The sequence below is a fragment of the Lagopus muta genome, chromosome 6 (genome assembly GCF_023343835.1).
Source record: "Lagopus muta isolate bLagMut1 chromosome 6, bLagMut1 primary, whole genome shotgun sequence".
Classification (NCBI taxonomy): Eukaryota; Metazoa; Chordata; class Aves; order Galliformes; family Phasianidae; genus Lagopus; species Lagopus muta.
In genome coordinates this window covers 50072117-50084584 of record NC_064438.1, presented here as the reverse complement: position 1 = coordinate 50084584, position 12468 = coordinate 50072117, and the positions used below count along the sequence as shown (strand labels likewise).

Below are 12468 nucleotides of genomic sequence, written 5' to 3'. Positions count from 1 at the left end.
AACTCAGCATTGCACATGAAATGTAATCTTGGGAACATGCAAGACTTTCCCCTTCCCTCCCTAAACTGAAACTGCTTAGAAAGGCAAAGCCTGCTGATTCAAGCTAGGATGAAGATATAGACTGAAACTTCATTGGAAACTAGACAGCATTATTAACTCTTTCCTTTTAAGCTTCCATCACCACCCCTGCAGCCCAGCCTTTTGCTTTATAGAAGTAATAGATTCCAGTCTTCTAATTGCTATCTACGTAAACCAAAAAATGCCCATATAATTTGCTGCCATAGTAGCAGGCAAAAATCATTAGCTCTGCAACAGCTACCCTCTAATATGTACAGCTGTATTTGATCTTTGCTTTCCACACCCGACTCCAGAGTGGCAGGCAAAAATGCTGGTAATGATGTGCTCACAACTGCCACACAACAGAGGTGCGTGCCTGTACCAGGAAAGAGAACTATCTTCTGGAAAGGTCACACAGGGATTAGTAACTCACCTTCCACATTCCCAGCAGGTCTAACAACTGACAATTATTTCTGAAACACAGGAAAAATGCCAGCACTAACCTCCCACTCAGGAGTCACGCTCCTGTATTACTGCAGTAACACACCTCCCTGGCAACTTCACCCCACCTCTCTAACAGCCTACCCAGCACACCAGTGCTGGCAACTTGAATCCAAGATCACCTGCAATGCAGTACTCACTTCACACCTCTACACCCAACTACTGTGGGGAGTCAAACCTGCAGCTCTTAAACAGCAAACAAAATCTTGCCCTTGCTGTAAGCCAGCTCCCTGCTCACACTACTGATTTCTCAGGACTTGTAACCCCACGCCACCAGCAGGGCAGTGCTCAAAGCACCCACCTATGATTTATTGGAGTTACTGAAAAGCTCATAGACAGTTTGTGCTAAATTTAAGACAAAACATTCTCTCAACCTTAGCATGTCTTTGGTCCAAGTAATTCATTATCACACCCACCCACGTTGCAATGTTCATTCCACCAGGGAAGTTGCACACAGTTGTGTAAATACTTACTTGGAAAACAAAAAAAAAAAAAAAAGCTGAGGCATGAGTGAAGATTGACCAAAACCAAATCCTTTATTTCCGTAACTGTATAAATGTGCTCCAAGTATGTGGCCAACACAAGTTAGAAAAACAAAACAGAACATGCCATTTGCAAACTAGATCAGTTCATTGATGTGCTGACTCCTTGGTATTAGGCTTAGTTACACAAGACCAGTCACAGTAAAAAGATACATTTTAGAGTACAAAGAGTAGCAGGATGTTAAGCCATTTCAGTTTGTGCACATACAAGTCACACTTCTGGCAGAAAACGCAGAGAAGTTTGATTATGCTGGAAGCTACGCTGCATCACTTTAAATGGCATCAATATCAATATCATCATCTTTATTGTTTGCAGGCTTCACAGTTTCAACTTTAGGTACACTGGCAGTTGTAGAGTATACCACCTGTGGAGACACGAAACACACCTTTACTAGTGCTGAGTGGCAGCGGGCATCATGCAGCAATTCTGCTTTGTTACTACCAGTGGACAGCATCTATGTGCTCTACAGTTCCCTTTGCCTGTCAACAATAAGGCTCAGCATGCTGCTGCACCTTCTGAAAGTAGTGCCCAGCAGCTTCCCACAGGAGACCATTAACTGCAGTGGAAGTCTAAACACACACAAGTTGAAACCTCAGCTTACACAGGCACAATCAGCTGGATATAGCTAACAGATTCACTCAGGCCTAAGCTGTGAAGAAAAACAGCCATTTCTCCTTTCATTAACTTCTCTAGGCTTTTCTGAAAGGCTTCATGGTTTCCAACAGCAGTACATCAAGTGAGCTACTTTGTAGTGCTCCAAGACCAAGTGCCTCAGGACTGGAGCACACAGGGTTCTGAAGTTGTTCAGTGAGAAGAAGCAAGCCTTACCTCTATGTTTTCATCTTCATCCTCTTCTTCATTTCCGGAGGATTCTTCTTCAGCTTCCTTCAGCCATTTAATAAATGGTTCTGCTTTGACACGGATTTCTTTGGCAAGCTCCTTTGAAACGTATTTCTTTGAGGCCTGAAAAACAGAAGGACATTCTGCTTAAAGGAACACCGAAGGAGTTCATCAGGTCATGCAAGAACACCACGAGCCAATCTTCACCCTGCCACCTTCAAACAAGCTGTTTGTGGGAGATCTGTTTCTCCTGAGAACAACTGAAGGCATCCACGTGCAATGTTTTACCAGAACAGTAAGATCAAGTACAAAGCAGGTATAGCACAAAATATTCTTCCTTTTACCTTTTCTGCCCAGCCAAGGATGACCTCTTCTTCTAGAAGATCTGCATCATACATCTCCTTCAAAATATGTGGTATTTTAGAAATAAGCTGAGACTGATGCATGGCCACCACACACTCAAAGCCGTGGAGAAGGTACCTCTGAGCTTTCTTGTTATTGTGGCAGAACTAGAGTTGGGATAGAAGAGCAGACAAATTAGCTTATTTTCTCTCCTGGATGAGCTCCTGCTTCTGATCTTAACTCACTGAGATGACAGAGTTTACAACAGCTTCATGATCCCTCCCAGTCTTCCCTAGTTAGGAAGCACTGGTCTAAAAATGACAAGTCATCTTCCCACAGTACCAAGCAGTGCAGAACCAACTCAAGCAGTTATCACAGGAACAGACCAGCCGTTACACAGGGTACAGAACAAGCAGCAGCTTACACGAAGGAAGTGACGCCTGTATTTCCTGATCTGTTCGCGAATCTTTTCATCAAAAAGGACTTCAGTCAGAACTAGAGGGCCCATAGCCTTGACATCCAGTCTCTCTGCTTCTGCTACAATGTCCTTGTCAGAAGAATCAATGACACCTTCTTCCTTCTTTTTCTACAAGACAGAAACAGAATAATTTAAAGCTACTGAAAACAGCATTAATGCTATATCCAGAAAGTCCTAACTAACAGAGGAACCAGTAATCTGTAGCAGCTCCAGCTCTAGGGCTGAAAAAACTTCTAGGAAAGAAAAAAAAAGATAAAAAGCAGCTTACTCTTCATCTTCCTATAAGCATTTCTTACATACACTCACCTTCACAAAATCAAACAGTATGTTGACTCTCTCTTCCACTGTTCTTTCCAAGTCTTCGCTAAGTGTGAGGTTCTTTGCATGGTCACTGATTTCATCCATTCTACGCCTCTGGGCTTCTTCTGTTGTGTCTTCACCCCAGTCATCATCATCCTCCTCCTCCTTAAAGAGTAAAGAGGAGAAAGTCCATGAAATTCATGCAGTTCTATTACAAGCTTACTGAAATATTGAATGCCATCTTTAGATGCAGATCTGAGAGCATTTCGTAGTCAAGTATTTCTGACTCTTCCCTACGGAAACACAACCGATCCTGTAACTGCATGTTACAGAAATGGAGAGAGCCAATGCAGGAGTTATGCTAAATAACATGCATTTACAGCCAGCTCCAGGGTTACTTTCAAGCACTGCCTCACCACCACATATTACAGCCATTTAGATACAATCCAGATCTCTTGAGGAACAGAGTATGCAACATGTACTTAGCAAGGAGCATGCCTGCTGAGGAGTTACTACAGGAGAGGTGCAGGGCTACTTCTACTCCAGTTGCAGATTTCTCAAGTATAGTAAAGCTTTGATGCAATGCTGACTAGCAAGGAAGTGATTTTCAGTTTTAAATCAGAGCAAGACACCATACATCCTCATCTCCCCATTTCTACTTACCACAACCTGTGGAGGAGTAATCTCCTCTGGTGGTGGAGGTGGAGGTGTCTCATTGCTGGACACAGAACCATTTTCTTTGTCCTTGCCTTTTCTGTTTTTCTTCTCCTTTTCTTTCTTCCCTGTACCACCAGTATCACCACTTTCTGAAAACAAATTTCAGTGTATTAGCTTCCTCTATTTCATCAAGTCCCTGTGCTACTGCACTGCTGCTGAACTCTGAATTGAAACAGACACAGTGTTTTTATAGAGCAGGTTATGCATGCTTACTGTTCCAAATACATATGGAGACATATCCAGGGTATCACTGTTCAGAAAAACCCATGGCTCTAGCCAAGTCTCATCACAAAGAAAGGCTGTACAAGTCCATATAACAAGTGACCTCACAGAGCAGAGATCCCCAGAATAGGTTAGACTCTTCTAATTTAGCAAGCTTAAATTGCAGCAGGCAACCAAATGCTTACTACAGAGTGTTGCTTGCACAGACTAAGTTGACCACTGCAGTTCACATTTATTATATAGCTTTTGCTTCCTATCCTTCTGCTTCATGCTGACTTAACCAGCAATCAGCAGTGAGCACCTGCTGAATAACATCCTACGAAGTTTTGTCCTGTCTAGGCAAACAAAATGCATCAGATACTTGTACTAGAGTAGCCAGTTCTCTTGCATCCTTTCCACATTTGAACTATGACCAAAGCTGTTCACTCCAACCCACAAACACACACTGGCAGTATACCAGAGCATTTTTACAGTTTACTCACAAATAGGCTATTTGCTTTTTAATTAGATTAACAGCACCCACATTGGAAAAAAGCTCCTTTTTAGTCACCTGCTCACAAATAAGGGAACACACACTTACCAGGTGGGTTTTTGAGAATGAATGTGCAGAGTTTATGGTTTGTGTCAAGCATGCCTCGATAGCCACAGGCTTTGCAAGAGTTACCTATAGTTTGTTTCTTAGGATTGACATGCTGTAAGAAAGAAGAAACTCCAGTAAAAATACAAAACAGATACACATTATAGCCTACACCCAGTATTTACCTTGTAATCTCCTAGGATTAAATCATGCTTTCATCAGCCCTAACAGAGCTCGACTTCGAACACGCAATTTAGCCAAGAAGTTTTGAACCACTGTAAAACTACAGCCTGCATTGAGTAGCAAGAAATCAGATTTCTGTAATTTGTTATTCCAGTCAGCTTTTAAGATCTACACCATTTCCACCAACCCTAAACACAGTGTTTTTGTACTGTTACCATTCGTACAGACAGAGAGCACTCACCAGATCAGTTTCAGGATTCTCACACTCAGGACAGAGAACAAATTTTTTAATGAATCCATCCAACATGTCTTGCAGCTTATTCGCCTCATGAGATCCATTGACAATGTAACGGTCATTCTTAACATCAAACTGGGTCTGTGCTCCCAGCTCACAACCAAAAAATTTGGTAGGATCTGTAAATAAAGTAAAATAACCACCAGTGCCTTCAAGTGTTCACTGCTGACTGAAAAATCAAATATGCTACTGCTGCTCTCTCCTACTTCCCCTTCACCATCTTCCTAACAAATCTTGAAAAAACTACTTAGCACTAACAACTTCAAATCAAAGTGAAAGCATTAAAAAAACCTTCCCAACCATGCTGCATCACTGCACGGAGTACTTACACGTTGGAGGCCGATTAAGCGCCTTTGCAACGTCAACCATGTTGACTATAACCGTCTTTATTCCATTTCCTTTGCCCTCAACCTTTAAAAAAAAAAAAAAAAAAGAAGCTTTTAAGTTAGACCACAACAGCCCAACCCAGTGTTTATTTCCCATCTTACTACACCTAAGCTCTGCCTTGAAGGGTCTGCTCAAGTGGCATTAATGTACAATTAGCCCAGACTGAAAGATGCAGACATCCATCCCTATGATTGGCTAGGATTGTCTCATTACCTCAATTCCTTTATATAGAAAGCAACCAACGTGAAACCCTCCCTACTGACCACTAACAGTTATTAAGTTACCTTGGCAATCAGACGGGGCATTTTGTAGCGATAGAACTGATCTGAAACACTGCGGTTGACGTTGACAGACATTTTGCCTTATTAGTAGCTTTATCAATAAGATGAAGAGATCTTTGATTGCAGTTTTTTGGTATCTTCTGTCTGGAGAAGACGGGATGACATAAACGACTGCAAGAGTTCTCGGTCTCTGACATGAAAAAATTTTCGCCACTGAGGCTGTAAGGTTCTTGCTTGTATGCTATGTTTCCCCAATACAGGTACCAGTGGCTGCGCAACAGCTCTGCAAGCATTAACAGACAGAAAAGTAAAGTTTACCTCAATATACACCAACAAAACCTCGCTATATGAGGAGCCATATTTACAGGCAGGGAACTAAGTTCATTACCTGAGAAGCTTAATATAATAGCCTTGAACTGCACAACTGACTAACTTTCCCTCACCTACACTACAGACCTTTAAATCCTCTTCTACCTTACTCCTAAAAAACAATGGGCAACTAAACAGTGTTTTTTGTAGAATTAACTCCCAAGACTGCCATGATCATTAAGGAAGGGAAAGGAACACTGCCTGATTAATGAAGACCAAGGGCTCTTACACTAAGGTCACATGGTATGTTCCAGGCTAAAGTGGAAGAAAAATCTGGAATACAGTTTCAAATTCTGCATCATAGCATGAACCTATTACATAAACCACGCTCTATCAGAATGCTGAGAAATATCCGTAAGGTGAAGCAGCAGCAATCCGCAGTCCAACAGAACTTTTACGTGGCTTACCAGTTTTCTGGCTCAGAGTGGAAAATTAGGTAGTCCTCCCTCTCACTTACGGACTCTCACAGCAGCTTCTGTGGAGGTTTGACTTAACAATAAGCCTGATAAAAGTCTGACATAAGTTGCTTCACTGTAGAAAGCCTAACAGTGCAGAGAGGTACAGAGCAGTGCAACAGCTTTTCCAGTTGATTTTTTTCTTGGGAGAAGGATGATGAATCCTATTATTAAAGTTGCCTTAAGCAGTATTTACATATTTAAATTAACATGTGCCCCTGTAATCAGATCTAAGGTTACGTAAACCACACTGGTTGACTAAACTGGCAGCCGTGCCTGCAGCATGCTTGCTTTGACACGTCACCATGTTATCGTTAATGACAGAAGTGTTGACACATTAAAATAGACTCCTTCATATTCCTGTGTAAGAGCACAACTCCATGTAGAATCCCTCCGCTCAGGTTTACAAATCCTTCCACGAGAAGCAAACAGATATGCGCACACCACATATTCCACATTTGTCCCAATGCAGCCCCTTCTTCAGCAGAAGCTGCCCCATGGATTTTGTTTCAAGCACGAGGTTTCCTTCCCCAGAATGGCTAAAAAAGAGCCCCCATGTGACCCAACCATGTGCCTGAGAAGCGCTGAGGAAGCAGTACCTCTCTGCGTGAGCTTGCACAGCTAACGTGTCGCTTCCCCTCCTTGTAGCTCACGGCTTTTGTCTGCGGGCTGCAGGCTGAAGCTCCCTCTCCTGGTCCCCGGGACACCTCCTCCCAAGCAAGCAACCCCCCAGCCCCCCCCCTTCCCCAAATATGCTGCACAGAAGGAGGGGGGGGAAAAAAAAATTAAAAAAAAAAAAGCGGGAAGGCAAAGCAGAGCACTCAGCAACACCACTCCCCGCTCCACTCGGGCCCGTGATGAGTCATAAATGCAGCAATTAAGCACTGACTCAGCCCTGGAATAGACCAGGGGGAGGAGGGGAACCTCCAACTGCGCATGCGCTCCCCAACTCTAAAGGGGGGGGGAGATCATTCACGCGCGCCTCCCCCCCTTCCCCCCCTATTCCCCCCGCTGGCGGAGCGGGCGCCCCCTCCCCCCTCCCCGCCTGTAACTGCGCCACAGCTCCCCCCGCCTCGCGCTCCCCCCCCCCAACCGCCCACAGCGCGGGGAGGCGCGGCCCGGCCGCCGCCATCTTGTCTTGTCGCATGGCGCGGTGGGGGGGGGGGGGGGGGGAGGAAGAAAGATCGAGTGTAAGAAAATAACGCGGAGGAAAAACAGCCGCCAGAAACATCAAACCAACGAAGGCGAGACGTTAACATGCCTACTTTGTTACCTTCCTCTACCCGGAGGGCTCCGGGCACAAATCCTCGCAGCCACCCGCCCTCCAACGGCAGCCCCAGCCCAGCCCGCTCGCACCTTCCCAGGGCCCAACCGCCTTTTCAGCCCCGCCGTCCTCGCCCGCTCCACCTCCAGACCCACGCTCACCGTTTTCGTCCAATAAAGACATAAACCCAACGCTGCTCGCCCTGGGCTGCGATGAAGCCGAGTGTGCGAGGAGAACGAGGCCGTGCGGCGCTTATATCCGGGCGGGGGAGGAGGCGGAGGCGGACGCCGCAGCCTCCGGGTCCGGGCGTCCTGTGACGGGCGTTATCAGCAGGGACAGCAGTGCCGGACAACCTGCGGAGGAGACACAATCAGGGGCATCGTTAGCGCCGGCACCTGTGAGGAGAGGAAGGAGGAGGAGGGGGGTGAAGAGGGGAGGGGGGGAGGGAGCTGCGGCGGCCGGCGCGCAGCTCGGGCAGAAGGGGGCGGTTGATGGGACCCCGGCAATGGCTGCCCCGTACTCACCTCTAGAATGTTCTCGCTCTGACTGAACAACGCCAAAGCTGGGATCAATCAGCCAGCGGCGCGCCCAGCCTCCTCAACCCCTCCATTGGCTCGCCGCTCGCCCTGGGGCGAAGCTATTGGCTCGGAGCCCTGCGTACCCTAATCTTACTGGTGGAGGCCACTATCGATCAATCCACCCCTCGCCTCGCTTCCCTCCCTCGTCCCTCCCCCCCAGTGTCCCAAAGGACATCGCGTCTACAGCGGCCGAGTCTCGCGAGACAGCGCGGGACGGCGTTAGGGGGAGCGGGGGGGCGGGGCTGAATCGGGGAGAGGGGCTGGGGGTTGTGTGTCTCCTTTGCCTCCCGCTCCCTGCTGAGGTGTCCCCCCTTCCCCCCCCCCCGCCCTGCCCTTTGGGTTCTGTTCCCACCTCGGCTTCCTCACAGAGGCAACTTCTGGAAAGGCCTCGGTGCTGATCGGGACTTCTGACAGGAAGCCGACGCAGCAGGCATGGTAATGGAGATGGGCTGTAGCTTATAGGTGGGCAGTGGCCAAACGCTTGACATCGCAGCAACTAATTTGTATTACAAACATTTAAACAGTTAAAACGCTGAACGCAGTGTGTCCATCCCGTACAGCCTGCTTTCAGGGAGCAGGAAAGCACCGATTTGTAGTCACTGCCATAACGACTCAGCTTTGGTACCTCGGGGTGCTGAGGGCGACCCGAGTCCCTGTGTGCAGTTCGTGTTCTCAGTGTCAAACACTGCCGGCCCTCAGCCCTGCTGGGACCGTAGCTCTGCCTTGAAACTATGAACTTGAGGCCTTTCCTTTCCCGTCTCTATCATTTCCCAGTCTTCTGCTTTCCAATGTAACAGGAATTATGTATTTTGGATGGTTTACAACACGAATAAAGTTCAAGAGGCAAAGAGCTTCTGAAAACTTAATCATAGAATCATTAAGGTTGGAAAAGACCACTAAGATCATCTGGACCAACCGCCTGCCCCATCACCCACCCGCACTAACGGTGTCCTTTAAAATCTACTCTTCATCAACTCTTACTGCTTGAAGTACTGCCAGGCAGCACAAGAAGGCTCCAGTTCCTGTCGCTGCACCTTACTGAGTAGTGCTGTGAAGTGTCTCGATGGCTATGTGGGTGTATGGGGAAAGAAGTAATGAGGATAAGAATGAGTGCTGACATTAAATAATGTCATACACACTGCATTTCTTCCTGCATCAAGTCAGTTCTGAAACACAGGTTTCTCAGCTGACTCTGATAATGTGTTCGTATGATCGGAGGAACCCCTTGTACAGAACCTGTAAGTTTGTTTTGAATGTTTCCTTCCGATATGCAAAAATACTGCATTAAAATACAAAGGTGACCAATGCATTAGATTTCCCTAGGAATCATGACAGAAAAATGGCACTATCTTTACGGACACTTTCAGAGACAGGCAACAATAAAAAACCTGATCCCTCAGCTGCAGCAGCAGAGTAACAAACCTGCCAGAAATAAATGTGGATATTCCTCAACATTTTCTAACAAGACCCTCCTACATCATCTGCATCATCACTGCTGCCCTAGTTGTACATTTCCTTTCGGCCTATGCAATAGCACATCTCTGTAGCCAGGATGATGTCCTGTAAAACATTTTGTAAATCTGTTTTGGACTTTAAGCTTTTAAAAAGTTAAAAGCTTACAGGATATTTGAAATGCTTCCTTGAGAAACACACAGCAACGCTTTTTTTAAACATGAGAAAGAGGGTTAGTGCAAAACAAGGAAATATCTCTCCCAAGTATACGAGGCTTGGCAGTTATCACGAGGGGAAAAAATAATCATAAAAATGTGGGAGGCAAGAAAAGCACAGCAGGAACTCCTTAGCTGTAAAAATATGCAGCATGTATAACTTAGTAAATGCCTCCTTTCTGTGGCTTTACTTACATGCTACAACACCTCTGAGGTTAATAAATTGCAAGTGTTAAAGCACACCGCTGCCAACACCACTTTACGGAACAGCAGAAGGGAAACGAACCTCTGGATTTGGTGCTCCTTGACATACGAATAACTGAAGAGTTGTGATTAGTAGCATAAAGAAGGATTTTTAAAATTTGATGATATATAAATTGACATCAAGTTAAGAGTTCCCTTTTAAGATGGTATTCCTTCTGCAAAAGGCAGAATCCATATGGGTAAATTAGAATATACTCTCTTGCATTGTACAAAACAGACTAAATTTGTGGATTATTGTCTCCTTGGTACCATGCTGTTCGTTTTTTTCCTTACCAGAGAAATTCATTAATATCCAGTACTGGATCCAAAATGTTTCTACTGAATCGTAATATTTGGTTGTTGATTTTTTTTTTTTTCACTTTAGCATCCAGTGGCTTGGACAAGACAGAAAATAATTTTCTCTCCCGCTTTAAAATGTCATGGTCTCATAGGTTTCATAAATCCTGAAGTTCATAGTTCATATTGCTTTTGTGACTTTGAAAACACAGAACTCGTGTTTGCTTTGCATTTCACTGATTTAAGCTAAGGAGTTCCTACGGATGCCCCTCTCCTGAAGTTAAGGTACTTTAGGATGGCGTGACTGAGTCAGGTTTTGGAAGTGGTTTAATGTCTGAGAGTAGGAAGTTTTCAGCAGTGGGTGTTAGGGTGTGTGTTTCCTTATCACAGGGGTGCTTTGTTATGGCTCAGTTCAGCCTTGAGCTATGCAAGTTTGTTCTGTGCTGCCTTAGGTTTTGTTAACAATAGCAGAGAGTCAATGCCTGTGATAATGCAGCAGAACCATGACTGTATCCAAGAATTAATATGTGTGTCTATTTGAAATGTAAGTCTTCAAAAATGGGCATTCTAATTGCAGGTATTTATATTCGCACATAAACAACTGTATATTCTGCCTGTATTTTATTCTTCTGCAAGTTTTGTCATTGTTACATGGTTGGCTATAAGCGCAGCCTTTTTTCAATACTAACTTGGTAACCTTGTCAAGAAGAACAACTTTTCTCTGCTGTAAGCTGTATGTTATCTTCCAGTCATTGCTTCAGAGATGATGTTTTCTTCAGCTCGAGCAGGATCCCTTAGCAGCTGGGCACAGGACCCTGTTGTGCTGCATGATGCCTCTGCTGTCGGTCCTGGTCTTTCCCTGTGCTGCTGGGCACCCCACACTGCTACGTGCAGCCTGTTGAGGAGAGTAATGCGGCTGTGTCCAAATGGGGTTCGTTCCTGACAGTGGAAAGGACTACAACGTGCATGCAACTCTGACATGCTAGAGTTCTGTCTATAGCAATTCCAAAGATAGAAGGAGGGCCAAAATTCTGCAGTTACCCTGAGCTCTGAATAGTAAAACCCTTTCTTCTTCCTGCTTCAGAAACGTGTCGGAAGAGATTACTTATTTACACGTCAGGTTTGAATACGCAACTTCTGTTGTAGCACAAGTCCAAATTGTTCCAGGACTGGTATTTGGGAAGGTGGATACATTTGAATAGCTGTGGCTTTACTCCTCAGCACTCATTCTTTCAAGCTGCCTTAGACACTAAGCAGTAGCAAGGGCATAGGTCTGTTCTTTCTCTTCAGGAGCTCCACATTAATTACTGCCCTGGAGCTCATCTTGTACAAGCTCATTTTGTAAAATACCTTCCTTTCCACGCTCTGCAGCATTATGGTTAGCTATTTTCATTGGTGGTTCAGGAATTAGTAAACAGAAAGAAAGAGAGAGAGAGACAGAGCAGGAGACACACCTAGCCATTATTTGCTAGTAGTTATTTTTGTCACTTCTGTATCTACGCAGAAGTGCTAAAATATCCCAGCAAAGGTTTGGGTTTTAAAAGGGCTCCATGTTTTTCATCTGACAGCATAAGACAAGCTCTGCCTCAAATCTGTTTCCGTCATCTCAGAAGACACCACAAAGCTCCTGCTGCCCTCCTTTCTTTTGCAGTGTGTCTGGCTGTAAGAGAGGTGTCTCAGGAAAGAGAAGCAATCACCTTTCCCTGCAGAATATAAACGAGTGGTTGATAGCTGTAATTTTAAGGGGGACTGTTGTTTTTTATTTGTCACAGAGTTTCCTATCAGTATGCACTGAGGGGTTGAGTACAAGCAGAATGCAGGCTAGGAGGCATTGCTAGGAGCTGGACGCTGTTCAATACAAGAGCCATGTGT

The 12468-nt window shown here is 45.2% G+C and overlaps 1 protein-coding gene and 1 non-coding gene across 2 annotated transcripts; both read right to left on the bottom strand.

Moving 5' to 3' along the window:
- Positions 1–1069: 1069 nt before the first annotated feature.
- On the bottom strand, positions 1070–8455 carry EIF5 (eukaryotic translation initiation factor 5). The gene is made up of 12 exons (XM_048949467.1): positions 8336–8455; positions 7973–8164; positions 5727–6006; positions 5385–5466; positions 5002–5174; positions 4581–4692; positions 3725–3867; positions 3068–3226; positions 2708–2869; positions 2286–2450; positions 1930–2064; positions 1070–1465 (listed from the first exon to the last, which is right to left on the bottom strand). The coding sequence occupies exons 3-12, from the start codon at positions 5796–5798 to the stop codon at positions 1373–1375; spliced, it is 1296 nt and encodes a 431-aa protein (XP_048805424.1). The 5' UTR covers positions 5799–6006; positions 7973–8164; positions 8336–8455; the 3' UTR covers positions 1070–1372.
- LOC125695608 (small nucleolar RNA SNORA28) lies at positions 4077–4200 on the bottom strand. The gene has a single exon (XR_007378019.1). It is a non-coding gene; the product is annotated as a small nucleolar RNA SNORA28 (small nucleolar RNA).
- Positions 8456–12468: the final 4013 nt, after the last annotated feature.